General features: G+C 47.1%; 1 protein-coding gene across 8 annotated transcripts in view; it reads right to left on the bottom strand.

Annotated features, from left to right (window-relative positions):
• Positions 1-18341, bottom strand: part of LOC135394177 (uncharacterized) — a 30734-nt gene extending 12393 nt beyond the window's left edge. For 2 of the 8 annotated variants that reach the window (XM_064624763.1, XM_064624765.1), the window contains exons 1-8: positions 18199-18341; positions 16652-16792; positions 15577-15738; positions 15438-15513; positions 14693-14920; positions 12967-13065; positions 12848-12889; positions 12134-12283 (exon numbers count right to left, since the gene is read on the bottom strand). In XM_064624763.1, coding sequence (XP_064480833.1) covers positions 12134-12283; positions 12848-12889; positions 12967-13065; positions 14693-14920; positions 15438-15513; positions 15577-15738; positions 16652-16776 — 882 coding nt within the window. In that variant the 5' untranslated portion in view covers positions 16777-16792; positions 18199-18341. Of the gene's footprint in view, positions 1-12133; positions 12284-12847; positions 12890-12966; positions 13066-14692; positions 14921-15437; positions 15514-15576; positions 15739-16651; positions 16793-17850; positions 18059-18198 lie in introns of those variants that run through there. The other 6 variants (XM_064624767.1, XM_064624768.1, XM_064624766.1 and 3 more) reach the window with 5 other exon arrangements.
• Between the last annotated feature and the right edge of the window lie 4773 nt (positions 18342-23114).

Raw genomic sequence — 23114 nt, 5'->3', positions numbered from 1 at the left:
CACCATGGATCTCCAATGTCTTGGTAGTGCCAAAGCCGGATTCCAAAGAAATAAGACTTTGCGTAGACCTCAGAGAAGTCAACAGAGCTGCAATACGTGACCGACACCCAGTGCCAACAATACAAGAAATTATTCACGAGCTAAATGGTGCGCAAGTTTTTGCTCGACTAGACCTCAAACGAGGTTTCTGGCAAATTGAACTTGCTCCTGCTTCAAGAAATATGACTACGTTCATAACCCACAAGGGTTGCTTCCGTTTCAAAAAGGTACCATTTGGTTTGTCGAGTGCTCCCGAAGCGTTTCAAAAAGTCATGGACCTAATGCTGCTGAGTGGTCTAGAAGGAGTAGCATGGTACCTCTACGACGTCATAGTGTAGGGAAAACACGAAGAAGAGTTGTCAAGAAGACTAGAAAAGATTTTTGAGAAATTTCAACAGCATGGAGCAGTACTGAATGCAAAGAAGTGCCTATGGTGTTCCTTCGATTCGTTTCCTCGGACACGTCATCTCCAAGACTGGCATCCAGCCTCACCCGTCAAAGACAAAGGCTATATTGAAGGCCAAACGACCTACAAACAAAGAAGAACTGAGATCTGTACTAGGGTCGTGCAACTGCCTCAGAAAGTTCGTGACGAACTACGCTTCAATTGCAGAACCCTTGCATGTGCTCACTAGGGAGGAAAAGAAATGGGACTGGACATCTGATGCAGACGGAGCCTTCTCAAAGCTGAAAGTTGAACTCAGCAAGGAACCATGCTTGGCCTATTTCGATGTTAATGCCGAAACCTTAGCCCCGTTGGACTAGGAGTGATACTTTGGCAGAAACAGCCAGACGGAACTACAAAACCTGTTGCCTATGCAAGCAGATCGCTAACAGATACTGAACGTCGGTATTCGCAAGTTGAGAGGGAAGCCCTAGCCTGTGTTTGGGCAGTTGAAAACTTCCACATATATTTGTGGGGACGTTCCTTTTATTTGCTGACTGACCATAAGCCATTGACCTATATGCTAACGCCAAAGAAATCTGTTGTGTTGACGCCAAGAATTCAGTGTCTGAGTTGGAGATTGCTCCCCTACAATTTCAACATTTCATATGTAAATGGAAAAGCGAATGCTGGCAATGCGAAGAAAAGTCTGGCAGAAGAATACGTAGCACACATCCTTGAAGTGTCTAAAGAGGGATTGAGTGCCGTTACCTTGGAGGATTTACGAAGTGCCTCAAGAGAAGACCAGATCATCCAGCAAGTCATCCAGGCAGTGACATCAAGGAAATGGTCTGTTGACTGTTTGAATGAAGCCAAAGAATTTGAAAGGTGTTTTGATGAGCTTTCTGTAGCCTGTGGTCTCCTTTTGCGAGGAACGCACATTGTAGTGCCGAAAAAGCTACAGAGAAGAGTAGTGACAGTGTCTCATGAGATTCATCAGGGTATCGAAAGAACGAAAGAAGTCATCAGAAGTCTTTTCTTCTGGCCAACGCTTAGTCAAGATGTGTCAAGGTTCATCAGAAATTGTGTGCCGTGCACATTGACACAACCACTACTACCAGATGACCTCTGGAGCCAACTGAGCTTCCTACCAAGCTCTGGATGAAACTTGGAATGGACATTGTAGGACCAATAAGAGAAGAGTATCTCCTAACAGTTATTGACTAGTACTCCAAATTTCCAAATGTCTTTGTTCTAGGGAACATCAAGTCTTCCTCTGTCATTACATGCCTTCGTGATCTTCTTGCGCGACATGGCTATCCCATGGAAGTCGTTACGGACAATGGGAGGCAATTTGTGAGCAGTGAAATGGACCAGTACTTGAAAATGTGCGGCATTAGGCACATTCGTACCTCACTTTACTACCCGAAAAGCAATGGCAAGATAGAACGCTTTCACCGATATTTAAAGAAGCAAATTACGTGTGTTGAAGCTGTGAATCTAAACTGGAAAAGGAAACTCCCTAACATTCTCACGGCGTACAGGTAAACTCCAACAAGATCAATGGACGAAACTCCTGCTGTCTTGTTGTACGGCCGAAACATACGAACCAAACTTTGTACTTTTGATGGAGAGGAAAAAAAGAACAAGGATGAAGAAAAGAGGGCGCAGACACCAGCTCTGAAGCACAATGAAAAGTACAGAAAGAAAATGAAGGAGTACTACGACCAAAAACACAAGGCAAAGGACAACATCTTCAAGGTAGGTGACGGGGTATACATAGCTATCCAGAGCAGGACGGGACTACAGCCAACCTACAACGCCTGTGTTCATGTGATAAAGAAGCAACTCTCACGGTCATCCTTTGTTGTGCGGAATTCTAACACTGGGGAGCTGTGTGTTCGTAACGCGAAACATCTTCGTTGCACTCCATTCAACATCACAACCACCAGATCACACGCGGAAACGAGAATGGACATTCTCCTGAACGATCCTTCGTGCTGTGTATCTACCAAACCATCGAGAGACTGTTTGGAACCGAGTGAATTAGAGCTGGGACGGAATTGTCAAGATGCTAGTTATGTTACCCGCCCGGGTAGAGTGGTAAAGCCTCTCACACGGTTGAATCTCTAAATGCATTAAGAAAAGCTGTATCAGTTATGTTCAGTGTAAACACTTCATTTAAAGATGGGAGGAACTCTAGTGACTGCTAGTGACTAGTTAGTGGCGCCACACAGGATAGCCAATGGCGCGCTTGCAGCAGCTCAGTGGAACTTTTCAAGCGCAATTTCTCTGTTATGGGTTTTTCCAAAAGTCATTAGTCCAAAGTTCCAAATGTCATTATTGGAGAAACATATTTAACTCCACTTATTTACCGAGAGCTATTGAGAGCTATTACACTATTTGTCATAGTGATGTTATTTCATTGTGGGATATCTAATCAAAAGGTACGGGGCACGCAGTGCCACGGCGACAGCAAGGGGGCGTGGCAGACAAACGTTGTATAAAAGCGGGGGTCTCGGTAGAACTAGGGTCATTTTTCGCTTGGCTTTTCTCGGCGGCTGAAGGTAAAATAAACCTGTATGTGTTCTGATTGAATCTGTTGTGCTGCTTGTTCCTTCGCGCACGGAACGGACGGGCTGACGCCCCGAGGTTGTGGGAACGTAGGTTTCCACAACTGGCGCCCAACGTGGGGCTCGGGCTCGTCTGTCCCGTGGCGGGGAACACGCGGCACTGTTCGTTTGCGTAGTTTGTTGTAGTTTGCGCAGTTTTCAGTTTTTTAGTTTGTAGTTTATTGCTGTTCTTTCTTTGTGTGTGTGCGTTTTTCGTGTTTTTTCTTCGAGTTTTTCAGCTCCCACCCGGTGGACGAGCCCTTGGAGCTGATGGCTGACAAGGCGAAGATACCCGCGCCGCAGTCAGACGCCATCGCAACGGCAGAACTCCTGTCACGCATGACGGAGTTGTGCTCGTTGGTGGTACAACGCCTGGATGCCGGGTCGGTTTCGCCGCCGCAGGCACAAGCGCCTCTACGACTCAACTTACCGGTGCCTACCTTCTCAGGTTACACCGATAAGAAGTCTGTTGCCGATTTCCTGGATGACCTCACCGCCTATCAGACGGGTATGGTAATTTCGGACGAAGTCCTAATCCAACGCATCCTGCAGGTTGCTTTGGTCGGAGACGCCGCCCGCTGGCTTCGGTTGCAATCGGAGTTTACGTCCTTTCAGGACTTCCAGGAGCGGTTTAAAAACGAATTTCTTCCCCCGGATTACGAATACCGTGTCCTAGAGGAATTGCATAAGCGTACTCAACATCCTGAGGAAAGCTTATCTGAATTCGTTCGGGCATTGCAGGATCTGTACAGCAGAGCGGATCCCACTGCTACGGAAGAGCAGCGCGTCGCACGGGCGATCCGTCAGTGCCACCCGCGCTTCCGGCCCTACTTAAGAGCCCATCGCTTTAAAACCCTTGAGGCGTTGGCCCAGGAGGCTCGTTCAATACAAGGCGACCTCCGCCCCCAGAGCAAGCCTTGGAACCGCGCTGCGCGTGGTCGGGAGGAGCCGCCTCGGTCGAACGCCTGCATGCAACAGGTTTGGGTGACAACCCCCGTAATTCAGACAATGCGGAGTCATCCCACCGAGCCCTAGATCCGTTCCTCTATGACCAGAGGACGATCCCCGCAGGAACGAGCCTTGACAGACCCGTTCCGCCCCGAAGTCGCGGTCAACCTGGCCTTTCAGCTAGCGAAACCCCACGGCAGCGGCACCATCCTGCGCCCCCGCAGCCACGAGCGCCCAACGGCTGTTGGAATTGCGGCAGCCCTGACCATTTTCGTCGGGAATGCCCGCGACAAAGACCGAACACCCGTAATGTGCCATCGGGAAACGGTCGCAGCCGGCGTCCATGAATGCTCGCTCAACGACGTCGGCAAGTTGCGAAGAAAGCGAGCAGACGGTTACTATCCGTGGCCTTGATCAGTCAAAAACTAGCTTTGCAAGCGGTAAGATAACGCAAAGAGATGCTTTGGCTCCTCTTGCTTTTTCTGTCCGAGATTACATCGAGGATAAGGAACCAAACATCGCCGTTCGAATTTTGGGTAAAGATTACATCGCCCTTATCGACACGGGAGCTACGCTTTCCCTTATCGGGGATAGTGTTTACGAGCATTGCGTATCGCGGCATGTGGAATTGCAATCCACAGATGTCACTCTTCGTCTTGCTTCCAATGACGCCGTTCCAGCACAGGCTGCAGTTGTGCTCTGGGTACGTTTGGATGGGAGACGACGAAAGCAGCGCTTCGTGCACCTTCCTGGCCTGGCAGTTCCTGTTATCCTGGGCAGAGACTTCATCATCCGGCAGAAGTTGGTGCTGGACCTGCCCAATGGAGGATACGTGTACCACGGCTCGTCGGGATTTTTCCGCTTCGCCGCAGCACGGGAACACTGCACAGCACAGCAAGCTGTGGCAGCGTCCGTTGAAACGTCTGGGCTGCCGACTGTCTTGGGGTCATTCCATGGTCCCGAGGAGCAACGCCGTCAGCTTGAACAAGTACTGCGGCAGTTTGACGGAAACTTTACCGAAAAACCGGGTAAGTCGTCTGTGTTACAGCATAGCATAGACACCGGTAACGCTAGACCCTGGCGTTGTAATCCGAGACCATTGAGTGTGCATAAGCGTGCTTTATTAGACGCTGCTCTTGACGAAATGCTCCAAACCGGTGCAGTTCAAAGGTCCCAGAGCCCTTGGGCATTTCCTGTTGTTCTGGCTCCGAAACGAGATGGTACGGCTAGGTTATGCGTCGACTACCGTCGTCTTAATGCAGTAACTGTAAGGGACTCTTATCCCTTCCCGTCCATTGAGTCAATCTTGTATTCCCTGGGCCTCCCGATCACGCTGGACTGCCCAGCCGCGACCTCTCCACGGGGACGACCTCAGCCGCACCCCAGCCCCCTTCCGGGGACTAACTCTCTCCGAGCGGCACCCGGCCGACCCCCTGCAGCCCCTGACTGCAGAGGAGAGAAGACTCCTGTGTCCGGTGTGTGAAGTCCCGGAGGTACATCGAACCACCCACCGCCGGGGACCCCTCCACCAGGCCCGTACTGAAGCTGCCCGCACGGCCACCGACGTCAATAGCGCACTGGCCACGCTGAGGCGCCTTCGGCCTGAATTGCTGAGAGAGGCCCACCCCCCTCAGGCTCCTCTGGTACCACAGGCACCACGACCACCGCCCAACGCGGAAGACATCCTCGACCTTCCGGAAGACTTAATGTCTGTATAATCTTCTGAGGGGGGGAGTGTGGGATATCTAATCAAAAGATACGGGGCACGCAGTGCCACGGCGACAGCAAGGGGGCGTGGCAGACAAACGTTGTATAAAAGCGGGGGTCTCGGTAGAACTAGGGTCATTTTTCGCTTGGCTTTTCTCGGCGGCTGAAGGTAAAATAAACCTGTATGTGTTCTGATTGAATCTGTTGTGCTGCTTGTTCCTTCGCGCACGGAACGGACGGGCTGACGCCCCGAGGTTGTGGGAACGTAGGTTTCCACAGGCTGTAACCATAATCCCATCGCAAAGCTATCCATACTTCACTCTGAAACAACAAACAAAAGCACCGCATGGAAGGTATTAACCTTGACGACACTCTGCCCCAGGAAAGATAGGTACTATTTGACAAAAATAGGGGGGAAAAAAAGTGGTACACATTAACTGACGGAACACTGATGGATGCTACACATACGCAGATCCGCTACGTCCAGTCATAGTCCAGACATTTGTCCGCAACATTGTGGGTGTATTTACATATATGTTATGTATTGATAACTATTATAGGTAGATGGTGCCACTGTAGGGATATTCTTGAGGAGTAGTTGCTGTTGGCAATACTGACGGTGAAGAACATGAGCGCCATAAACATTCTTCGCATTTCGTTGCATCTGGTCTAACCAACCGCGTAATTTGTGTGTGACATATAACACTGTGTCAGAAGTCAAGAAACTGTCTATGGAACTCTGAACAATGTAAGCACAGTTATGGCAACATTCCTGCAACAAATCCTGCCATTTGAAACAACATTCAACCCAGGAGAGGCACGGGCAAAATGGCACTAAAGTTTTGGAATGTACAAGAAGGTGTGCAATAACAATCGTGAAGACAACACCACCAGGATATCACTTTTTTTTGCATGTGGCTGGCAAGAAAATCAACTACATCTATCAAACGCTAATGTTCACAGCAACACAAGAAGGGAGTTCCCGAAGCAGGTGTTGATGGCATTCGACAACCATTTCAAGCCTTACAAGAATGTGACGTATGCAGAGTTTGTTTTGAACAATTTACGACAACGGCAAGGTCAGTCACTTAGTAAGTTTTGTTGGAGAGATAAAGTTGCAGGCAGACGAGTGCGAATTTGGTGACTCACACAAAGGAATGGCGAAGCATCATCTCATAATGGGGATCAGAGATTGCGTCCTCCACGAACACATGCTCCATGAAGCTAAAATAACATGTTAGAATCAAGCTCATTGAGCTGGTGGGGAAAGCAGCAGGATTGTCGAAAGGCCACACAGAGGCTATGAGAGTGAAGAGACTGAAGCGCTAATGTGTTGTGACAGAAGACAAAGATTGCAAACGGCACTACCAAAGACACCAAGAGTTGTAGCAACATGCAAAATGGAGTACAGTGAAGGAAGGAATAAGGGAGTCTTATTTTTGCAAATCTTAGATTCAAAGGTGCTTACTCTTTATGATGCACCACATGCATTTCACCATTTTGAACTCAATTAGGCAAATTCTAACTTGTGCATTTTCACGACACCTTTCAGAAGGTGCAGATTTCAGGTGATGCCCACCAGAGGAGTTTCAGCACAACATAGGTGACCTGTTTGAAAATGAGGACATCCATCGTTACTTTGATGATCTGCTACTGGCAGCTAGTGATCTTCAACAACATTGTGATCAGTTAAGATGTATTCTTGAGACAGCAAGAACAGCAAACTTAAAGGTGAACAATCAGATGATGCAGCTTACAGTACTTGAATCTCGTTACCTAGGATATCTCCTAATGCCTAACGGAATAGTAGCAGATTCTGACAAGGTTCAGGCAATAATGTCGTTCCCAGTACCGCAATCCAAACAATACTTGCATTGTTTCCTAGGAAAGGTTACGTATCTAACCAAGTGTGTTCCAAACCTATCAGAAGAGACTTCAGGGCTGTGACAGCTGAGACAAACAAAATGTATCGTGGATTTGGGATGCAAACATCCAGCAATGCTTTGATCACATCAAGTCACTTCTTTCAACAGTACCTGTACTAAGGTTCTTAGATGCTGCTGAGCCAGTAGTCCTTTCATTATAGACACCAGCTCTCATAGTCCGGGTGCTGTTTTGTTGCAAAAGGCCTGTAACATTTGCATCTCCAACTTTGAATGGCACACAATGCCAGTATGCACAAATACAGTGAAACCCGCGTATAATGATATTGGCGGTCATCGCTAGTTTAACTGGAAGTCGTGCGCTGTGCATTATCCCACGAGCGGCGCTAATGATGGACACTACGAAACAGGGTGGAAATACCAGTATTTTATTGAAAATAGCTAGTTTGCTTTGATTGTTTTTGGTTCCCGCTGTAGATACGCATGTCATGTTCAACTGCGCCGAGGTGGGTGACCAATGAGATTGCAGCACGCACTCCATGATCAAATTCTTGAGAATGTCGACAGCATGAAGCACGCTTACGCATGCGTCATCAACTTTTTCGTACGCACGCTCTCGGATAATTTTGCACTTCGTCCTTGTGCTGTCGACTGAGATATGCTGTTCTTTTACACGATGTACGCCACCCTTCCGCGGTGATGATCGCTAACTTGACATCCAAGTCTACTGCTTTCACAGCACGTTTCTTCGGCTGCGATGCAATCGTTGGCAGAGGTACCGATAATGCGTTAAAACAGGAAGCAGGAGCAGAAATGTTGTGAACAGCAGGTCACCAGAATACAACTAAAGAATAATCCTGAATTCCCGTGCGGGACTCTGTACTGAAAAAGGTGCGAAGGTGTGAAGCGCCAGAGAGGGCTACCTGTGTCTTCACAAGATGGCACAGTATGGGGACGACAGAAGTGGGGTCCAACTCCGGACCGGTTTTGGTCCTTTGTGCTACCGACATGGACTTGTTTTGGTGCGTGTCGAGCGTGGTTCCCTGGAGAGCCTCTAGGATACGACACACATGTGAAAAATATCAGCGGAAGGGTGCAACGCCGGACAATGCGCTGCCAAGGGTAGAGTGCGAGGGCATTAGGTACCGCTGTACGAGTACTCAGAATAACAAACTTAATCGTTATGTGCGGGTCCATTCTCCAGACAATGTATATTTTGACAGTAAAAGTAAAAACTATCGTTTTACGGGGTATATCGTTGTGCGCGGGTTTTACTGTAGAAGCGGAACTGTTAGCAGTGGTGTTTGGAGTGCAACCCTTTCACTATTATGTGTATGGAAGATCAACAGTACAGACACAGCATAAGCCTTCGATCGCACTGTCAGTGAAGCCCTTCAATGTTATCACACCACGACTGCAACATTTGCTACTGAAGCTTCAACATTATTACATGAAGCCGGTGTACGTTCCAGGAAAAGACCTTTCGGTGGCAGACGCATTATCCCAAGCTCCACTGAAGTCTGAAGAAATTGACACATCCAACATGGACGATCGAGCAGCATCCGGCATGAAGTGCTTCAGATGGTGATCGGATACATAAAAAATGGATGGCCAGAATTGCTAAAGGAAGTAGCCACAGAGGCAAAGTAGTACTGGAATAGCGGGGATGAGCTTCACTATGCTGATGAATTCCTATGCAGAGGGAAACGTTTAGTGCTCCCCAACACTCGTGTACCTGATATACATCAGAAACCCCACTTCTGACACCATGTTATATGTCACACACAAATGACTCTGTTGCAACCGGTTGGAATGAAAGACTAAAACGTTTATTGTGCTCATGTTCTTCACCATCAGTGTTGCCAACAGCAACTACTCATCGAGAATATCTACAGCCTTTAAATTCCCTGACTTTTCCAGGCTTTCACTGACTATTTCAAGCGAATGTCCTGACCAAAACAAAAGGGAACTTGGTGCCTGCTGCTATATGTTTTGAAACAGATCTCTCATAAAACAGATTATTTATTGAGTATTAGTCAGGCTACATTACTTTTCTGCCCCTGAGCTTGTCGTATTGGCGAACTGGTACTCGCGGCAACGTTGCTGCGGCATGGTCACTCAACCACTGATCGGCACTCGTGATTCGCTGCGCATCATCACGGCACTTGTCTTCCCCGACTTCAGCTGCTTTTTCGTAAATCTCCTGACCTTTGCAGTCGTATCAAAATCCACAGGCAATTCCCGGTTTCCCATGTTTTCCAGGTTGGTAGACACCCTGTCAAGCTACACTAATCACTTGAAGAAATCAATCTACAGCCAACTGTTGTATCATTCACACAGCTACCTGTACTGTCTCCTTGTTGCTTGTGTTTTTATTGTGTGTGTACACCACCATTAGAATAAGATGTAGCTTCTATGCATATAGTGAGCCCTGTATGCCCATAACATGTACACTTTAACATTAGTAACATTAGGACCTGACGTACCACACCCATCACGATGACTTCAACTTCAGAGCTGATCATAGCCTATTGTTCAACATCACGTCATATCATCAATTTTATTATCCAACTGCTCCCCTTTTAATCTATTTATAACTATGGTTAAGGCCCTTCTTTTTCTGCTGCGGCAAATCCTGAATTCCACAGCAGGGAACTATGAATTATGCATTTTTCTGCGGTAAAAGGCAAATTGCCCTAGTTCAGACAGAAAATACTCTTTGTTAGCTCTTAGCGTGAAGGAACACGGTTAAAACTCCAAAAACTTTTGTGACTTAGCATAACAAGGTACATTGTACTTTCTTCTGAGAGGGAGTGACGTCTGTCACTATCCAATTGTACTTGCTAAGTGACCTCTCTGCATGTACAGAGTTTACTGTCACACAGAGGTACTTGACAGCTATGGACACCAAAGCAGGGGTCAGCATTTGCATTCCACTCCAAAATCCAACAGAGTTGAGGGTTAGAGAGAGGAGTTAGAGGGTTGTTCACAGCCTGGTGGCCTTATCCGGTTGGCACATCTACGCTCTAACGCAAGCCAACCCGATGCGAGCAAAGTCCGTTCATCTCGCGCATAAACTGAGTTAAGCACGCGGTTTCTGCAAAATTCTGCGCAAAACCTCATTCTGCGGCAGACCCAAAATTCCGCAAATTCTTGCAGAATCTCTGAATCGCAGAAAAAGAAGGGCCTTAACTATGGTATATAAAAGATAGATGCACTCTTTTACTGCAAGCTTAGCCTATATTAAAGGTTCTGCCGGTTTTTATTTTAGGGCGTATTCAGCACACATTTTTCTGGCCTGTACATGGTTTACCCTGCAGTTATCGGCGAGTATAAATCACAACGTAATTTCAAAACAGTGTCTCAGCGGAGCCTTAAAACCAAAAACAAATATGTACAAAATTGGTCCCTGTGAGACGTCACAGGGACTAATGGACATTGTATTGCTCCACAGCAGAGTGGTGGTACCTAAATCATCAAAGAGCTCATTTAAGCTTATTGCAGCAATTAATCTCCCTAAACTGTCCTTGGACATTCATTTGCATGTGTTTTTTATCAGTTAAAACTGTATGATGGCCGAAGTTTACCGGCGTACGTTTTTCTGTTGAATCCTAAAATGCAGAACCCTACCTATATTTATGGAATATCTGTACTGAATAATATAGATCCATTACATATCATACAGTACAGCAGAGAAGACACACAAAAATTCAAACCCAGATAATTCATATTTTCAGTTCATTGAAACAAAATTCGAACAAATTTTTGGCTGGCCCGCTATGTTTTCAGTGCACTGGAAAACCGGTTCATTCAAACTTTTCATTCCTGCAGAAAGTGGCTTGTGTGGTCATGGAGCAGTCTTTGTTGGTTGCACCACCTTTTGACACTCCTTTATATTACACTACGTGCAAACGAGCTATCGCGTAATGGCTCCACATGTCACTAAGCTAAGTCACTTTCAATCTCGCAAAATGGAACTTTCAAACGACATGTACGTGCACCGTGCGAAAGCTGACAGCTTCTGCTGAATAAAACATTGAACTGGTTGAATCCTCGCATGTTTGGAGGGGGGAACTTTGCCGTGGCTCTATGCCATGGCACGGCTTCTGACTGTTCAGTTCATGGTCAATGAGCATTATTCAAGTTTGCTCATGCTCAGTGCACCTAATTTAGGAATCATCTAAGCTCACTATCATGCTCATGTGCCACATTGAGGAAGAATGAGAATTCTCATGATTGAGTTGGTACTCATGCTCATCTCCTCATTTGCTCACGCACTCCCTGCTCAGCTCATTCACCACCCTGAGCTTATGTCCAATAATTCTATTTTAGTTTATTGGAATGCACAGTAGCAGCTGATATCACTTGTGGTGCACTAAATGTTTCCAACCACGCTGAAGGAAAGTGCAGCACATGATAATAGTTGTCACTTTATGGTTCTTGTGAAATAATGCATACAGGATACATTTGGGGAGTAGAGTACGTACAGAAACTCTGGACATCCGTGTATGTACCTGGCACAAATTTCATCAAACAAGCACAAGACAACTGCCATTTACCTGAGGAGTGGCAGGGGATGGGTACGGAGCCCATGCGCCTCGCGAGTGCACCAGGTACGGTGTCTGGTGTTGCAGTCCGTGAGGTGGGGGAGCACCAAACATTGGCGGAGATGGGTGGCGGTACCGCAGAGCTTCGTAGCCAGCTGCATGCTGAGAGAACGGTTAAGTCAAGTTACTGTGCAGCAAGCAATACCATGTGGTTATGCTGGTACTTCAGTGTCAGTTGCACGCAGAGATCACATATCACATCACATGTGCGTGTCATAGTAGCAACAAAAGGAAACATGCTGATGCAAGGTAATGTTTTACTAACATAGCCTATTAACACTGTGATCAAATTTGCAAAACCTCTAGACCATGCAAGGCACATGTAGTACAGGCCTACACAGGGCAATTACCATTTGTACATTTCATGCTAGTACAATCAAAAACGAACACACACAACATGCAGTGATTTCACACCAGTATAATCAAAATCAAATAAAAATCAGTATCAAAATGTGTCATCAAGTGCAGAACCTCCCTATAGCTGGTGGTATTACTGAAGAATCTGGCAAAGATCACAAGTGAAAAATGCAGCATGCGAGAGTCCTTTGAGGGTTAGGAAAGGAGCACAAAAAGTGAGGCCACAACAAGCAGTAAGTCTGGTGCCAGCAGTAGAAAGATTGAGAAGCAGGGATGGTGTTATCGAAGGCAGAATAACGTCTGCCTTACCTTAGTCTTGTTTTCGCATGATATCTTGTGCTGTCTCAGGGGCTGCAATGATGTCCCAAACAGGAGTTGAAATTCCACCTTTGATACTTATTTATCTTGCACTTCCGAATCGCTTTTACCTGGTGCACTGGTGGTATCGAGAAAGCAGCATACAGATGCATCCCATCTTGGTTGTAACAGCAAGAAATTGCCTGCACAATCCTCTTTTGAAGGGGTACCTAAATGAGTGCTATCCTACAGCACAACTTTCAAGTGCACGAAGCCATCCAAAAGCAGTGCAGAAGAACACAGGAAAGTATAAATTTCCCCATTTACCAGTACATGCATACAACTTGTATTGTTAGTGTGATAATGATAATTCGTGGCATTACAACTACGACCGTGAGCACTTTGGTATCGGCATCTACTAATTCGCTGAGGCCAGTTTTACGATTTTTGTTCCCACGGGGGTGATGTGAGCTGCACAGGACACTTCACTGCCTGGAATGATTGCCTCATGTACAACCATGTTCATTTTATGAATTTTCTAGGGTATCCAATCGGCACTGTTTGTGACACCCCACCTGCACTACGACAATGTGGGAAAATGACCTTACAGTTCCTTTAAAGGAGCAGTGAAATTTCTCATTGCTAGCTGCAGCGTGCAACAAATAGCGTGCTCCTGCGAAGGAATGACGACCTGTAGCATGCTGGAAAAGGTCTTTTACGTGCACACCTTGCGAGTCCTTCAGTGAAACCACAAGTGAACGAATCACACTGTTCCCACAAGTGGTGCCACACCATGTGCGACAAATTTCATCGGAAAATGGCTCCCTGCGCCGATCAAGCCAGGAGATTGGGCCCGGTCTGCAATGTCCATTACTCATGAGCTGCAAGTGGCAAGACACACTGATTGTTCAATTAATTTGAGCAACGCACCACTTCCTTGCTCCCATAAGCTGGAATAGTCCTTGTTGTTTGTCATCGTTCTGTAGAGTCAGCCGAGAGGAAATTGTGCAAAACAAAGAATAAAACGAGACTTGCCACTTGAAGCTTCGTTTGGCCGTACTGGTCACCAACATGCACGAAGCATGCAAGTTTCCAACAGATGGATCGAAGAAATCTACTCTGGTGTAAGGTCGTTTCAAAGCTACTTGTACACGTCGACTGTTTGCACGACGCGCTGCACTGTCTGCACTATCGAGAGCCTTATCTTCACTCCTCAGCTGCACTTCGAACTCAGTTCCAAGCATCCAAGGGGAGCAGACCCAGAATATCCTTCTGTGGAGTCAACTTGATGCCGTCTTAATACGTGGGTTGCTCAGAAAATAATGCCTCCTAATTTACTGTGCGTGTCCATGGTCAGGTGGTGATCCCAGTGACATCGTCAGTTTTTGACAGCGTTTCGACACCATCCTCCAGATGGCAGACGAGTAGTGGTAAACCAAAGTGGCGGATGTCAAACATTTGTATCAAACAGAAGTGTGTGACTGAGTTCCTCAATGCTGAAAGGATGGCACCAGTCCGCATTCGTAAACAGTTGACGAACGCTTATGCAGACTGAGAAGTCATTGAGAGCACAGTTAGGAGGTGCGTGGCATATTTCCGTAGATCTGACAGCAGTGTGACAGAGAGGGTGGCCCTGCACAGCAGCCACTTGAGAAAAGGCTGCTCAACCAGCTCATCCGCGCGTGGATTATGAAGGCCCTCAAAAAAAAGAAAAACACCACTGTGTTTAACTGGAACTCTTCAGCTACAGATGGCAGCACCAACACCCAAGATCACCTTTAAACAAACATCCTTAATAAAAGTGTACATCAACAAATGTGAAGAATGGACACTGAACGAGCAGATGCTGACTCTTACCATATGAGAGGCCACAGCAGATGCGGTCGCATCCTGCTGGTGGTGCTGATGTTGCTGTTGAGCCACAGAAATGAGTGGAGCATACGTCATCTTTTCTGGCCCGTCCCCAGCACCTCCTTCGAAGTCTGCGTCCAGCACCGGAGGACTGTCCTGTGACTCGGCCTTGCTAGTGCCGAAGCCGTTCATTATGCTCTGGTCCAGACTGAATGTGTCGGCTGACAGCTCTTCCTGAATGGAAAAACGTTGAGAAGGTGAACGCTGTTTCATTTTCTACTCCAGTGGAGCCTGGACTTTCCAGAGGTCCAGGACAGGATGTGAGAGATGGCAGTGAAACTGCTGGCATGCGACACACACCTGATTTGGAAGTCAAACTCAGCACAGTGCTCCTTGCTATTGTATTGTTCACAACTTACCGGACACCCTGCCAGAACCCTTTCTGTATTGTCGCTACCACTTTTACATTTATTACGTAGACAATTTTATTAGAATCTTCTTTGACAATAGATTTTGGAGGCTTTCAAGATACGATGTAGCATAAGCAATTACTTGGAAACCAGAAAGGTTTCAGAGTGTGCCTGGATGCCTTAAAGCAGCGTTGTTCATCTTCAACAGCACATAGCGATAATTTCAACTTATTCTAGTTCATTTCAAAAGGCTTACCAAGTCATGCTTGAAAGCAGCAAACAAGGAACACTTTAGTTATTGCAACACTTTGTTCACAAATCCTAGGACAACTATGCAATACCTTTGTGACCCCTTCGACAGCACTGCCGTTGACATCGTCCTCTGGCAACCTTCCGTCCATTGGTTGACACCATGCCCTGGAACAGGGTATTAAATACATGCTGTGCTATGATCTTCCATAGTGCCAAGCATTCACTTACAACTGCTGCTGCTGGGTGTGGTCATTAGCAGCAGCTGCTGCAGCTCTTTGCTCTGCATCGACCGGTACAAGGGTGTACTGGGTTCCAGCCTTAAGATTTGCCATGGCGCTAGCGTCCACTTCAATGTAGAACTGAGGCTTTCCTCCTCCAGAGTTCTCCCCGCTGAAACACATCTTATGGATTACCTTGTCATCCTACCAGAAAATGTTTCTGCTGTGGAAGTGGGGACTCAACGTATCAGCTTATACCAAGGGACACCAGCAAAGAAATGTAACACGACAATATAAAGAGAATTCTCATACTGGCAGTACGCTTCCACCCACAAACATTTCCCAAGATACAGTACTGCACATTTCTGATGTATCGTACGTGATACGGAAGATTCCTAAACTTTCCTGAGTGATGTACAATGTGTTGAACCGTGTAAAAACTTTTGAGAGCAACCGGCTTCTTCCTATACACTGCCTATTCCACCATTTTCTTGAGCTGTCGGAGGATCACTGTCAAACACTAGAAGGCCTATTTACTGAAGGCGAAGCAACAGAGTTGCTGTGATGCTTGAATACTGTGAAAGCTCCGCACAATAACTACCCCAAAGAAAGCGGACGATACAGAACTGACAGAAGTCCCAAATGCCAGGCATTGGAAATATTAAGTGGGAAGAGTTTTGAAACTTGTTTTCAAGTTTTATCGAAGAGAGCTGAACCAAAAGCAACTCACGATCCTCTTATTTTCATCTTGTTCATTTCATTAACAATGTGTTACTGCAGTGGTTTATCCAGAACTGCATGCACAGGGGGGCATTGCATAATAATGGGGGTGGGGGTCATTATTACAGTTATGTCATAACAGCTTAACGTACCCCTACTAACATGTGTCTATAGCTAAAATAGCAAGATCCTCCCCGGTGGGGGGTGCACAGGAAAAAAAGTTTGGAGTAGGAGTGTTAATTTCTAAACATTTGGGGGACCTGGATAAATCACTGTGTTACTGTATCTTGGGAATCCCTTGGGGATGCGTCCATCATTGCAAGCTATATAGGGATGGGGGTTATCGAAGAGCAAGCATCACTTGCCTTTCGTTGCTACCCGGTGGCGTATCAAGGGCGTCAGGAAATGCGGACGTGACGCTAGTGTCTTGCTTTCTCTCCCCTTCGCAGGCGGATTCCTTCGCTGCCTGTTCTAGTGCCTTGTCGCACATGATACGGAACCTCACACTGCACAAAATAAGACTTCTTGGACAACGACTACTTGCAAGATCCTTGTGTTTAGATGCCTCGAGGTCAAAACCATGCTGGCAACCAGGTGCAAAGCCGTGCATATTAAAACATTGGTGATTTCATATGCCACATGGAGCGACATGGGCAATCCCAGAATGTTTTACAGGAGGGGGGTAAAGTGCGCAATCTCCACCCCCCTTTTTTTTTTTTCGGAGACGGACGCTACGGGCTGTGCAGGTGTTCAGAGGCTCATATTATGACATCGGAGAATAATCATGGCGGCCCATGACTATAGAGAGCGCACAATTTTCAAAAGTGACCTTGGAGCTCCTTGCCCCCCTCCCGGTACGCCCATATGAAGCGACGGACTGCGAGGCACATTCGCGAGCCATGCTGCCAAAATCCTACGGTAACTCGCATGAGAAACACATGATGGCGTCCATTGTTGGCCTTGCACGAGTTCACGCAGGCATGCGACATCACACACATTCCCGAGTCGCCAAAGGGTACGTGAGTTTTTGCGCCATTATCCTTTCGTGTAGCTACAGCTGTTTTTCACATGGCTCACTAGTGACGTCTACATGACATTTAATTCCCACGCTAAACGAATCATATATCATCAAGCGTTTAATGTCACAATGCACCAGCAACGAACCAAAAAGAGGACGGCTTTTCCCAAGCAAAAGCTTTTCCAAGATATCATATATCCGAACCCAACGCATGGTATCGACTAGAAATTGAAACACCAAAGAGAATGAATAGGCTTAGAGCGTGGTGTCAATCAAGTTCTGAGCTGGAGTACAGGCAAAGGCTAACTACGTGCTTCTGAGCAGGTCCAATTACCTCGAAAGATGAAAGAACCTCTCATATGATTATAAAATGGGCATCATCAATGGAGTTTTGCTGGCATTCAGAATCGTGGCCAGAATCTAGTACTTTGAGCAGGAAGAAAACAATATGGAACTACGCAACTGCAAAAATGAACCCGGACCTGCGTGACACCTCAAGATAGAAAGTGAAAAGGAATAGACAGTGACAGGGCATAGTATAAGTACCTCCTATTTACTGGCTCAAAACGGCAGGATGGAACACTCGGAGGTCATACATCGCAAGCGGTACTGGAGTAATCGTCACACCAATTCACAAACCATTTTACTGACAGACGACGCCGGCGCGGGCATTGCGATATTCACTGGTATTGCAACATTGGACATCACAGCTATGTGGGTAATAATATGATAGAACGATTGTGGAGTCCTAAAATGGTGGACCTCACACCACGTTGGTAGCTCAATCAGTAACTCAAATTCCGCACCGCAGTTCGCGGCTATCTGTCTCATCCAGCAAGGATCAGACGCAAAAAATGCGGTTAAAATCACGCATAGTAAGTCACGTTGTCTTACCTTGCCTGTCTCGTTCAAGTCGCTTGCTACTTCATACAAGCGTTCGGCTGACTCGCGTTCACTCAGTGCACGCGCAACCTCTTGTTGCGCTTTATTTGGTCTCTACCAAAATGCAATCCGAAACAAACCGAAGTGAAGTGTTTTCGTACTGTCTTGTGGCTCCCCCTCAACTTCTTCTTCGAAGTAGTAGAAGGCGCGTGCGATCTTGTTTTTGCGAGGGTCTTTTGCTGTTGCCACGCGCTCTTTCACCCTTTCCTTACTTTTGCGCAATCATGATGTGATGTGTGGGGTAACGAAACAACGAAATAGTTTGAGCTGTGGTTCGGTTGTTCATTTGATGGTTGTGGGTTCCTTGATGGGGTTGTCCAACGTTATCACATTTCTTGGAGACTTTCTCCAACCATGTCGTCTGCGTGCAAAGTGTCATTCATCGGATTAGCTGTCCGTACGGATTTCTGCCATGATAAAACTGCTGTTCCTTCTTTTCTTTTTTGTTGCTGATTGTGGTACTTCGTACTTATCATTGCATCACAGTGTCATATATGTTGTAAAGATAAAGATTAAACAACGCAGTGCTTAATGGTGTAGACAATGATGATAAATCACTTTGAACTTAGCGCGCCGCAGTAAAAAGATCTTGCTTCTTTGATTCGTAACCCCCGCGTCGCATGTAGATGCGATGTAAGTAAAGCGTACAGGAATTATGAGTACTACCAGTGCTAGACGTATCTGGAGCGTGGTTAAGGGAATGACAAGGATCCGGAATGTCTTGCTCCCGTGACGGCCAGGGGTTGAAACATAACGCTTTTACCGTGGCATGATAAGGGAGCCCGGAACTCAACCAATCGGTAGTGCTCAGAGGCCGGATAGAGTGAACTGCGCCATCCCTTGAAAAACGAAAAGCTCTTTCACGATCGATGCGGCACTTTGTTCCTTCCACAGGTGGCTTCCCTGCTTTGCACGCGAATCTTAACGGGGAGAAAATGAGATTTCTGAACGATTGGATAACGACTCAGCTTGATTTCGGTACAGACGTTGATGGCATGGTAGAAAAAATAAAGTGATACGCACCTTTGTACCCCACATACATTGTATGAGTATAAACGTGAATGGAGGTTCTAGCAAGCAACTGATCGAACTCTACAGCCAGCGCGTTTAACTTGAACTTGCGTCTACACACGCAGCCTCAAGAACCTCACCCGTTTCTTTCGTATTAGTAAACTCCCACAGCTCAAAGCAACGCTAAGCACTCTGGGATTTTCTGAACTCGTCTCCACCCTGCGCAAGAGACGATGATTTGGCGACCGGTTACACAAACAGACCAGTGGGTATGGAGCATCTCAGCGTCTTATATAGTATTGTTCGTGTAGATATGTGCGGTTCGATTTCTTCTCACAAATTGTGGGCTAAAAATCTATTGCTGTTCCACAATTGCAAATCTTTACGCATCTGATAAAAATAGCACAGGCAAACGCGTAATGAAGAAGCCTATAAGCGTGAGCTACAAATCGTGCTTGTGTATAGCCCACGCTCTTCATCGTGGTTATTTATACAGTACGAGGTCACCTGACCTAACGTTCCAATACGTATACACGAAAAAAATGTCACTGTTTTCAAGTTGAGTTTTTGACTGTGAGTTTGTCTTTGAATACGACTCGATGTGGCTTTACCGCTTGACTCTCCCAGATGTTGTCACTGCGGTGCTCTAGAGGATCTGGAGCACATTCTTCTTCATTGCCCACACTACCAACCTTCCCGAACCACACTCTCCGGGTCTCTTAGTCAGCTGAACTCTCGCTCCTCCTCTCTATCAAAATTGCTTGGTCCCTGGCCGAATCCAGCCCACGAACGCTCTGCGGTCAAAGCTGTTTTGACCTTTCCAGACACAATCGTGCTTCGATCCCTATCATGAAGGGGCTCATTATCTCATTCCCCACATCACCATCAGCAATGGGGTATTGCCTCTGGCGATGAAACTCCCGATTCATCATCATAAAATAAAGTTGTTGTTACTTGAGTTTTTGAAAATTAGTAACATCCATGTTGGCGCTGCTAGCTTTAGCGCTTTTCTTTTATGTGTTTTAAAGCAAACAGGGAATTGGGTGGGGGCGTTACCGAACAATAGGTCACCCGTAATTTCGTGCTGAAATGACGTCAGTGTCACGCTTCCGTGTAGAGCGCCTGACAGGTTCCGATAGGCAAGGTGCTTTGTGATCGCTGCGTGTTGAAAATTGGTTTTCCCTGTCGCTTGTGAAGCAGTATGGGTGGCTCTTGCGCTGTCGTGAAGGGCTGACTATTCCCTTCAGGACTACAACGACAGGTATTGGCACAGCGACGGTAATACTGCGTACTTCTCCTACATATGAACGTATGGAAGAATATGAAACCCACAACATCAAAAACGAATTTTTGACATTTTGATTTTAACACATTTTTTATTTTCAGCTGCAGCTGAAAATCGCGGCTTACACACATGACGTACGCTTAAAGTTGAAGCCGTTATACTCAATGTTACATTACGTGCGCGTTTACCGTCGGTAAATTAGTCTGTTTTTTTTTAACACACATAAAAACGCAGTCCGGTTCTGACATTCACGCTTTACCATTTCCTAAAGATGTTTCTAGAGCCTAGCACACTCACCTGCAGCCCCCATAGCGTGCGTCTTCAGCTAGCGTAGACACGGAAGTCGACCCTTTTCCCATGATTCTTAGAAAGTACCGGCCACCTATTGGGGTGTAGACGAGACGGTGTTTCTCCTGATCAGCGATGATGGAATGTCCCGGATGGAATGTACCTCTTGCACTTCCTGGGGACACGCGATACCGCTTATCGCCCACAGGTGCCGCGAGAAGAAGGCGCCGCTCAGGACCTTGGTTTGACGCTCTTCCAACTGTCCTCCTCGAAATCCGTACTGCCTTCAAGCAAGACATTGGCGCATGTAGAGCACGTCTGCGCCTTCCATCCGAGTTATTTGAACGTACCGTTCCTTCCGACCTCACGGACGCATTTCTTGCCAAGCTCCGTGTGTACCTTCGCTGCCACGAAACTCCAGACACGCACCTAGACTCACGTACAGCGCGGGTATCCACAGATAGCCGCGCAAGTGTCCCTGCGGGTAAAATGCTGGTGTACCCACAATGCGTCCGTGGGTAGTGTGAGTAAATTTGCATTTGCACCCACTAAACTAATCGTTTGCCACCCTAACTTATTTTAACATTTTTTCCCCAGTTTACATCGAGAAAGATACCTGAAAAACTAGACATTTTTTTACATATCCCACGGTCATTTGGTTATTTGCCGAAGCACCTATGGCTTTCATTTGAGCTGACAAATTCGACATGGATCATCAAGCGAAGCATGCACTCAGGAAATTCCTGTCGTTCTTTTCGACTGATGTCTGTCCGAGAGCCAAGGGCCTGGACAATATCGCGATCGGATGCTACCTCAGTAACGTCATCAATGCCACGTCATTCGTGGCCCTTCCTGCAGACAAACGGGGTCTGAGCGTTCATTTGTTGACCACCTCCGTTCGCTGAATGAGAAAGGACACCTCGATGAGACGACCTACCGTTGACTCTTTTGCTCCGCTGGCGCCACCCCCAGGCCCTGTACGGGCCTCCAAAGGTACACAAACCTCAGTGCCCATTACGCCCCCATTGTTTTCCTTCGTCGGGTCGCCAACTTACAGTCTATCCAAATACCTCGTGGAAATCATTACCCCTATCACTGGAAAGAACAACCGGACCGTTCGCACCTCCCGAGAATTTGTTAAGCTAGTTCGGGATCAGGTTCTGGAGGAAGACGACGTAATGGTTTCCTTATAGCTACGGTGAGCTGCATTAGCTCTGTTAGCTGTGTTCACAAACGCCCTTACTGGGCTACCGCGCTCGCGACAGAAGTCGCCGAAGCACGCGAACAATGCGACTATACCCTCGCGTCACGTACGTCTTTGACTGTTGAAGACATCCTCATTTTGCTGCGTTTTTGCTTGAATCAGTCCCACTTCATTTTTCCCGATCAAGTGTACTACCAGATCGAAGGCCGCCCAATGGGCAGTCCGATATCGTGACCATGACCACCTTCGTGATGGAGCCATAGGTCGGCGAATTGATTCATGATGACCTTCACCGACCTCACTCGCCATCACATCATGGAGATGATGTGAGGTTGAAGTCAGTGCGATGTTGAAGCCTCATGCGTCGCCCATGAACAGTGGCGCATCAAAAAAAAAAAAGAAAAAGGCGGCCGTACAACGCCACATGAATGCTAGATCCGCTATGCGCGCTTTCAAGCACTTAGCTCTCAACAGCCGGCGCAACACTGAGCAACAACCCCAGCGCGCGAGCAGCATAGCATAACCCACCGCATCGAGCACCAGCAGCGCATGCGCGTACATCCGCCGTGCTAGTACAGTACCATCAGACTCCCCACCTCCCACTGAGACGCGACAACGGAGGTAAAACGTGGCACCTTTCACCCTTTCTAGAACCACTGTAAGGAAATCCCCGCAATCAGGGACGAGGAGGACGTGCAGTGGAGACACTACGACATTACGTGCGCTTGCTGACCCGTCATGAAAAACATCCATTGGTCCGGAAGCTTAGTGACCGGCGCCACTCCACGTTTCACTCGCTCGTCGCCCAACACCGAGACCAGCTACCTACAAACTTTGAGCCGCCTGCACCCCCAATGGCTGCACCATGGATATTACGGGACCCAGCTGCGTATCTCTCACTGTGCTGAATGACCAAGTAAGCAAGTCGCCACTATGGATGTCATTAAACAGCGAGTCGTGGAGATGATAGCAGAGCTCTACAGCGACCACTGTCATGTTTACACGGATGGGTCATGCACATTGGACATTTCTTCGTCCGCCTTTGTGGTACCAGGACTCACATTCTCCCAGGCCGTCAGT

Source organism: Ornithodoros turicata, chromosome 5 (assembly GCF_037126465.1).
Source record: "Ornithodoros turicata isolate Travis chromosome 5, ASM3712646v1, whole genome shotgun sequence".
NCBI lineage: Eukaryota > Metazoa > Arthropoda > Arachnida > Ixodida > Argasidae > Ornithodoros > Ornithodoros turicata.
Note: the sequence above shows the minus strand (reverse complement) of the source record. Positions and strands in the feature narration are given on the sequence as shown.